Source organism: Parasteatoda tepidariorum, chromosome 2 (genome assembly GCF_043381705.1).
Source record: "Parasteatoda tepidariorum isolate YZ-2023 chromosome 2, CAS_Ptep_4.0, whole genome shotgun sequence".
In the NCBI taxonomy this organism is placed as follows: Eukaryota; Metazoa; Arthropoda; class Arachnida; order Araneae; family Theridiidae; genus Parasteatoda; species Parasteatoda tepidariorum.
Window position 1 is genome coordinate 28,487,073 of NC_092205.1, and position 8,781 is coordinate 28,495,853.

The window sequence follows — 8,781 nt, forward strand, 5'->3', positions numbered from 1 at the left end:
TACCAGACCTGCAGCAAACAATAAATCGTAGTGCGATTTCACATCGCGAAACCTTTCGCAGTTTAAAAGAGCCGTCTTTTCCCTTTCAGGAGTGACAATTTTCAAAGGTCAAGGTATTTAAACACGAAGTTAGCAGTGAATACATATATATATTGCACATTAATTTTATAAATTAAAAAAAACATAAGCATTTATTTTTAATTTAATCTTTTTTGTTTTTAGAAAGCTTACCGAGTTTTAGAAAAAAGTAACAATTTCATTGGACATTTCCGTTACATATACTGGTACTTTTTCCCTAAAAAAGTAACGAAAGTACAAGTAAAAGTACTAAATTTAAAAAGTAACGAAGTACAAGTAAAAGTACGTACTTTTTACTTGTTCCGGCGGTACAAGTAACGAAAGTAAAAGTACTGCCATATATGCGTGTGACGGTGCACGGCTTGCAACAAGAATAAACAGTGATAAACAAATAAAAAATGGCCAAATCGGAACAGCCAAAAAATCGAGTTCTTTCTTAATCTAGCAACCATGTCACCTCTTCTAACGATGCATCTATAAATAACGAAAACAAATTTTCTCTTTAAACTTCCCAGAATTGCTTAGTACCATTAATATCTTATGAAATACTACAGGTATGATCTCAGAAATTCTGTAATTTATTTCTTTTATTAAAAACAAAAGAGTAAATGTTTGAAAATATCACCTCGAAAAATAAGCTGTAGTAAGCAGTTGTATATTTTAAAACCGGAAGTAAAGCAGGTTAAGAGAGCGAGATGGTTGTTGTTTACATTTGTAAACATCATCCATAGTATAGCCCCCAGAAAATAACAACTAAAAACAATTTAAGAATGTCCCGATCTTAGAATTTTATTCATCAAAAATTATTGAACACATCTTTTTAAAAGATTTTTTTTTTATCTTTGATTCGTTTGTACGACTTGCATATTTTGTATAAGTTTGTGTTAATGAGAATATATAGCCAATTATAAAGGTTGCCCAAGTAAAAGGTGAACATGTGTAATATAGTAATGCAAGTAGATAAAAGAATCGCGTATTTCATGATTGAAGCATAAAACTTAATACCACATATAAGAAGTTTTAATTTTGAATGCAGGCCATCTAGGTTTAGACCATAACAATAATGGCTGACGTTCAAAATGGTAGCCTCTGAAAATTTTATGTGCTTTTTTTAAATGTTTTTCGACGATTTTGAATGATATCTACTAAAAAATGACAATTTGGTACATTCAATTGTCTTATAATCAATATTTGTTGCTTGGGGCAATAAAAGACCCCCACTATTACTTCTCAATCATTTTGGTATCTTGAAGTTAAACAGATTGTCAGATGAAAGATATTTCCTTTTTTTATGTTTATTAATGTATGCTATTTTTAATAAGATGTCATTATTAATATATTTATTTAAATCAGTTTTTATGGATTAATTAATGGTAAAGTATTTACAGTTGTTTTACTAGTATAAAACTACCGGGCAGACTACATATCAAACAAATTATCTACACAAAATATCAAATGTTTATCATTTACTTTATAGACATCATTCAAAATCGTCACAAAGATGACCCTGCCATCACTAATGTATTTCTGAGCAAAGTTGTCTACTTCTAATTTGGGAAACTCTTATGTTTTTTGAGCTACAGTAAAGGCTATTTGTAAGTATAAAATTTATTTGACAAGCATTATAGCACACTTGGAATTATTGTTAACTCACACTAAATATGATTTCATTCCTATCTCTAAGTAGGTAAAAAATATATTTTACAAATTCACGAAATATTTTTAATACATTCTCTGTTTTTTAATCACAAATCTTATCACAATTTAACAGCGAAATCAACAGAAATTTTTTTCAGTTTCCATATATATTATTAAAATGCATCATGATTGGTGAGGAAATCTCCAATAATCTCGTCTTTGTTAACTTTATAGGTCATGCGAAAATAGTGGTCAGCTTCAGTTACTTATCTAAAATATTGCCCAGCGTGTGATTTAAAAATACAACAGCCATATGTGATATTTAAAAGACAACAATCGTCAAATCCAAATATTTATTTAGGATACATGATAAATTCGTTTTTTTGATGCGTTTAATGTTGATAAAATGGCACACATTTATTGTTCAACGCACTTAGAATGGAGAAAGAGAAAACATGTTCCACTGAAGAGATCAACAACACTTCGAAACACTCTGCAGAGGGGAGTGGTGACGTTATTTTCAAGCCATGGCAGTGAACCACTGAAATTCTGGTCTATCACACCAGGGAATGGGTCCATCCAGCGGGTTCGCTCCCCAGACATAGAAGGTTTGGTTTTAGATATTACCTCGGAATCGTTTTGCCAAACATACATCGCTGCCCCGGAAGACACTCGGCTGAAGTTAGGCTGCACCTTGTCTGTGCTCAGTATTATAATGGAGTACTTGAATCTGCCATTTTGTTTTGAATTTCAGCTGAAAGACAGCAAAAATATGAAACGCCGATATCGAGTCAGCACGTCTAGGAGTAAGAACATGTTGCTGAATTCGCTACTTTGCCACCTGCCATTGCAGCTCGATGTGAGTTGGAACAAAATTGTAGTGGATTTGCGGCTGTTAACTAAACTGACTTATGGCAGCGATTACAGGGAGCTTCTTGGCTTGCAGATTTATGCTAACTGTAGACTTCGAAATGTTTACGTTTCGGACAGGAAATACTCGGAAGACGAACTCCCAAAAGAGTATGTCATGAAGGAACCTCGTCTTCGGCATCAAAGGGAATTCAAAACGCGCTTGACCATGGATCACTTATATCCATCCTATTAAGATATATACTGTGTTTGATACTGTTTCTTTTACTAGAGCAACTGCGCAAAGTTTGTGATTATAAGACTGCTGCAAAATTAATAGAAGGATTTATATTGTCAATTAATATGATCTAAAAATGTTATATATATGATTTTTCAATTATTATTGTTATTAAACTTTTCTTTTTAGGCACGATTTCAAAAGTGTTCTCAATTTAATGTCATTGTGTTTAAAATCAGCGTAAAAGAACAACTATTTAGATATTCTCATTTAATTGAATAAAACGATATCAATAGATTTGAAATCATGCTACAAATTTAAATACCTAAAAATTACTCTAGAAATGTAAGATGAATATTTGGTTAAATTTTAGTGTCCTTTCGCCTTCCAACACAATTGTTTTTGGGACTTCCCAATATTTTTGTACTTTTTACATACTTCCGTTTTTGTTTTACAATACAGCGTTTCTTTATTTTTCCTAAGCACTTTGAAACTCATCTACTAATGATATTTCTTTGGCCGCCTGAACTAATCTATTGAAAATTTGAAAATTTTTATATTTTAGGTGGGAGAAGGAAAAAAATTAGACATTTGAATCTAACCAATAATTCATTATTTAACATTTCGGTTACTTTCAGGAATTTTTTAAATAAAATGCCAATGAAAAAAAAAAAGAAATTACACGATGAAACGAAGAAGTTACGTGTTTTCAAAATTTAATTATTGCGTTTATTCAATTTGGTAGTGATTTCCTCATAAAATCTTTGGCAGACTTTTTCGGAGTTCTTACTACAAGGAAAATTTCGAGAAATGTTTTGACTTAGAGGAAAATTAGCGAAATCAATAAATAATTCTCACTTTTCACAAAATTTTATGACCTCAAATAATTTGCTTTTTAAATACTTAAAAAAAAAAAAAAAAAAAAAAAAAAAAACGCTTTTTATTTCCACAAAACTGTGGCTTTTCTTTTTGAGTTGACAATTTGCGCCATTTCATAACGAGCCTAGAGGGCACTGGCTAAAGATAGGCCAAAATTGACTTAGCAGGCATGAATAATTATTACCTAATTAAAAATTTAGTTAGCTTCAAAAATACACAGAAAAAATAATAACAGTCAACATGTTTGAAGAGTTTCAAAAACAGGCGCTCATTTTCAAGACTTGTCAGACGTGAATGAGAAGAAACAAAAGCGACTTGAAATATACAATGTAAAGTTGCAACGAAAAATAGAAATTAAAGATAAGAAACAAAAGTAAAAAAACCACAGTAGCCCTGAGAGAAAAAGAGATGAAAGACAGAACAAGAAAAACCACAGTGTCCCAGAGGGGCTGATCGAGGTAAAATGCATTTCCGCGTACTATGGTGGGAAGGAACTAATGTCGTTAACAACGGAATCAGCATTCATATGAATAAAACAAGATTTCAGGTCATCAAGATGAGCTGATGTGACTGGGGTGGAAATAATTTTTACATTATTACAATCTAATTTATGCCCAAGATTCCAAAATGTGCAGCACAATTGGTGACTTCACGTATCCTTAATAACGAATTTATCTCCCATGTGCTTTAAGCCTAAATCTTAAAACGGGTCTAGTTTGTCTGACTTCTTATTCTAATTGCAATATATGTTGCACTGCAATGTTCCTTTCGATCGATGGCATCGTACAATAGAACATGGAACAGTACAATAGTACAATAGAAGAAGAATGCAACATTGTGAAAATATTAATTTCATAATAAAAATACTATTTCTATACTCGATACAGTGTAAACTAATGGCAAAAGTAAATAAAACCATCGAACACTTGGCATTGGTTTTAGTTTTTAGTTGAATAACACTAAGGTTATGATAGACAGCTTTAAACTGAACAAAGTTTGTAAAGAAAGAATTGTCGATTCTGGCAGGAATCGACAAAAGTAGGTAATGTTGGAGACAAATAGCTAATTTTAGTGTTTACTTCAAGTATCAGTTCTCGCTGAAAAAAAGTTTAGTAGTAGTATTTTTATTATGCAATTAAAATTCGCATACTTATACTTTTCTTTTAAAATTATGGCATTCTGCAATTGATCGCAATAAATTTAAGAGTACATTGGCGCTTCTGTTAAATATACATACGTTAATGACTTAAAATCTTAAACAGGGGAAGCAAAAAATCTATCATAAAAACGTACAATATTGGTACAGTAGTAATCGATACCAAATTTACTCATAAAATTCTTACTTATGAATATTTAGTACATACTAAAACTGCCCCAATTACCAATGATGCCAGTAGTGCCTATAACCAAAATTAAGCATCATTGATGTCAATAGAATAGCGATTTCTTACCGTTCTCCGCAATGAATAAATACATATTTTGTTTTTTAGTTCATAACTTATTTTTTATTTTAATTAGTACCTATTGCTAAAATTAATTAAGCATCATTACATCAATAATAGCTTGTCCTTTTTTCCTCTCTTTTAATAAATCCTTTTTCCAATAATTTTCCTTTTAGGACGCATCTTATTATTTCACTTCAATTAGTAACTATTATCAAAATTAATAATCATTGATATCATAAATAATATTGATGTTTCTTTATATTTATTCTCAGTGAATTAGTTCCATTTCTCCGTTAATTTTGCTTTTCAGTGGGATTCTTATTTTTTTTATTTAAATTACCGTCGATTTTAAACTAATTATTTTTTATAGTAATGCGCTTTAAAAGCATAACAATAAACAAAATAAACACGTTATTTCAGATAAGAGTAGAAATTCAAATTCGATGACTTACTCCGCCTATGCTGTCCAGTTCACGTTGATTTTTCAAATAACCTGGCATAGCGACTGAAAATAATTAACATTACAAAACGAGCAATAAATAACTTTTTTTGAGTAGAGCTATTCACCTTATTCTCTCTCGACCGCGTTTCATGTTTCTCACGGTAGGGGGCAGTATTTGTAGAGGTTGTTTCAACTTCCGGTTTCAGATTCAGGTATAAGAATTTCGGCTGGTGTAAACCAAATTGCGTAAATCCGCATCTAATTCCTAAAGTACTTTTTTGTATATCTTTATATGATATTTTAAAATATGAAGAACACATTTTTTCACAAAATCACGGCACAAAAATTAAATTAAGAGAGATTAAGTATTCCAAGTATATACAAACAAATCCAGAGCGTCAAAAAAAGAAATAGACTCTTTAATGTTATGACGTCGGAAGAGGCCCTCAAGACATTTTTTTTTTTTTTTTTTTTTTTTTTTTTTTTTTTTTCAGGATAGATGGAGAATAATCTGTCAAATATCACTGATGTTGTCTTTAAAATATCTGACTAAACTGAATTGCCTATACTTTAGTTTAAAACAATTTCCGCTAAGCCAATGCGAAAATTCCATTTTTTAAATGTCTCTAATTTTAAAAATATAGTTGAAAAATCTAAAATCGGGCTTCGTAATTCAATTACAATTCTAATAATTTAGCTTCAAGCTAAAGATCATATTTTCAGAGCTTACAGTATACCCTCAATCCGGTATGCAGTCAATAAAAAAAATATTGAATGTGTCTGATTTCTCTTTTCAATCTGATATATACGGGCAAATATATACCGGGCAATGATAATTGACCTTAAAAAAATATCAGTGTAGGATATACCGGGCAGTGGCACTGAACCTTAAAAAACCATCAGTGTAGGATATACCGGGCAGTGGCACTTAACTAGACCTGGTATAAATTTCGGATATTTACCAAAGNTAGGATATACTGGGCAGTGGCACTGAACCTTAAAAAACCATCAGTGTAAGATATACCGGGCAAATGTATACCGGGCAATGGCACTGAACCTTAAAAAAACATCAGAGTAGGATATACCGGGCAGTGGCACTTAACTAGATCTGGTATATATTTCGGATATTTACCAAAGGTCTAGTCGTACTAGGTCTAGTTAAGTGCCACTGCCTGGTATACATTTGCCCGGTATACCCTACACTGATGTTTTTTTTAAGGTCAAGTATCATTGCTCGGTATACATTTGCCCGAAACTCCAAACACTGATGTTTCTTCTAATCTATCGTCAGAAAGTACAATTAAAATATCGAATAAATGTCCACGAATAAATTAATATCAAATCAAATCGGATGTAATGAATATTTCGGAACATTCACCAAAGCAACTGTGTGATTGTCAACATTCACCGGTGAAAGTCAACAATCACCGATTTCGGTCATTCACAGTAANTATATATATAAAGGTGTTGAAGATTCTCTGCAGCAGGAAAATTTTTGTCGCTAATTTAATATAAATAATTCAGGTTCGCTAATTGAGGTAAAGGTAATGGGTCAGACTTTTACTGTCTAACCTTCTCCGACAAAACTTTGCGAGAGCACATATTCACGTGTACATAACTTCGACAGGACAAAACTTCAAGTAGAAAAATTCTGAAATTAATAGTTAACATTAAATTATAAATGATTCACGCATTAATTCAAATGGAAAAAAATTTCTATTATGTAATATTAATAAATTCAAATTCAATAATTATATTAGAATAATCCTGATAAGTAACTAACATTAAACGTTATTTATCATTTATTATTGAATTTAAACAATAATTATGATATCTCTGTCTTTAATACGGTTAAAATATATTAAATAAAGCAAAATTATTCATTGGATATTTCATCCTGTTCTTTTTCGTTCTTTTCCCTTCCATTCTTGCATTTCTTTATTCGCCTTTTTACTGACAAATTTGGCTTCTATAAAAATATTACTTGAATTTTTATATGTAATCAAATGCCAAATTATAAGCTGATTAGTTTCATTCTACGTATTGCAAATAGTTTTTCAATTAACTAGTTTTGATAGCTATTATTAATTTCTTCTATTTAAGATTAAATAATAAATTATACAGTCAAATACAAATACTTATACTCATTAAATAAAATATATTAAAATCAAATTCAATAGTAAGTAATTAATTTAAATTAAATGAACTTTCACTTTGAAAGGATTTTTAATTTTTTATTCAAAGTTGATTTTTTTGATTTCCATGATTTATTAATTTAATTATTTCACTATTTTTCTCGTGTTTAATTTTCAAAAAGAAAACAGAATGAATGTGATTTTACAAGTAAGCAGGTATTGTTGTTTTGGAATGCAGCAATAGAAAAGGTAGATAAGAAACTATTCGTTTGAGAGTTAGTAAGGTGTGGTTATTCAAGGAAGTGAACAATTCGTTGTCGACATTGATGAATGGGCAACATATGTGCACTTCAGATTGAACTGCTCTGAAATGTACAGGGGTTAACCGTATGAGTGCAAGGCTCTCCTCAAGAAAAGAAATATAGTTTAGTGTATTCAGAGGCGCGTGAGTAAATGTTTAAAACTGAAAGTATGGTAAGTTATACTATTGGAAATAATGATGGTAAGTACTTATACCCATTCTATATGTATTAGAGTTATTATGAAATACTAATAAATAATTTTTAATTTGAAAATTTATTTTCGTTATATTTAATTATTGTCCGGTGTAGCCCAGGTAGGACTAGTAACGCATTCATTCTCTGTTTCACTCTCGGCTACCGCGATTTTTCTAATTTTGTTTTTCACTTTTATTTTCCTTTTTTTTTCTTAAGATACTTTACTATTTTTTTTCAGGTTATTTTTGTTTTCCTTACTCACGTCTGGCGAATCTTGAGAATAGGCCCCTATTTTAGAGGGTAGACGGAAAAAAAGGTCCCGGAAATAAAGGTACGGAAAAAAAGGTCCCGGAAAAAAAGGTACCTGGAAAAAAAGGTACGGAAAAAAGGGTCCCTGGAAAAAAAGGTCCCGGAAAAAAAGGTCCCGGTAAAAAAGGTACCTCCATAGGGAAAATCTGTAGGGATATTTCCCCTCTCGCTTTCTGGGCAACATGAATGCTTCTCGCTGTTTCAATGAATATTCTTTTTATCTGTAATAATTCAGATTAGATCATTGAGGTAACGAGAAGGGTAAGGGGGC

The 8,781-nt window shown here is 31.0% G+C and overlaps 2 protein-coding genes across 6 annotated transcripts in view; both read left to right on the plus strand.

Annotated features, from left to right (window-relative positions):
- The first annotated feature begins 2,122 nt into the window (after positions 1–2,122).
- LOC107443200 (uncharacterized) lies at positions 2,123–2,821 on the plus strand. Its single transcript, XM_016056995.3, has one exon. The coding sequence runs from the start codon at positions 2,123–2,125 to the stop codon at positions 2,819–2,821; it is 699 nt and encodes a 232-aa protein (XP_015912481.2).
- A 5,139-nt stretch (positions 2,822–7,960) lies between these two features.
- The window catches only part of LOC107443319 (uncharacterized), a 9,088-nt gene continuing 8,267 nt past the window's right edge, over positions 7,961–8,781 (plus strand). For 3 of the 5 annotated variants that reach the window (XM_043056382.2, XM_043056385.2, XM_043056381.2), the window contains exon 1: positions 7,996–8,206. In XM_043056382.2, the coding sequence (XP_042912316.1) occupies positions 8,158–8,206 (49 nt within the window). In that variant the 5' untranslated portion in view covers positions 7,996–8,157. Of the gene's footprint in view, positions 8,207–8,781 lie in introns of all 5 variants that reach the window. The other 2 variants (XM_043056380.2, XM_043056384.2) reach the window with 2 other exon arrangements.

Bases quoted from the DNA above. Each gene is read 5' to 3' on its own strand.
- LOC107443200 (XM_016056995.3), top strand. From the start codon at position 2,123: ATGGCACACATTTATTGTTCAACGCACTTAGAATGGAGAAAGAGAAAA.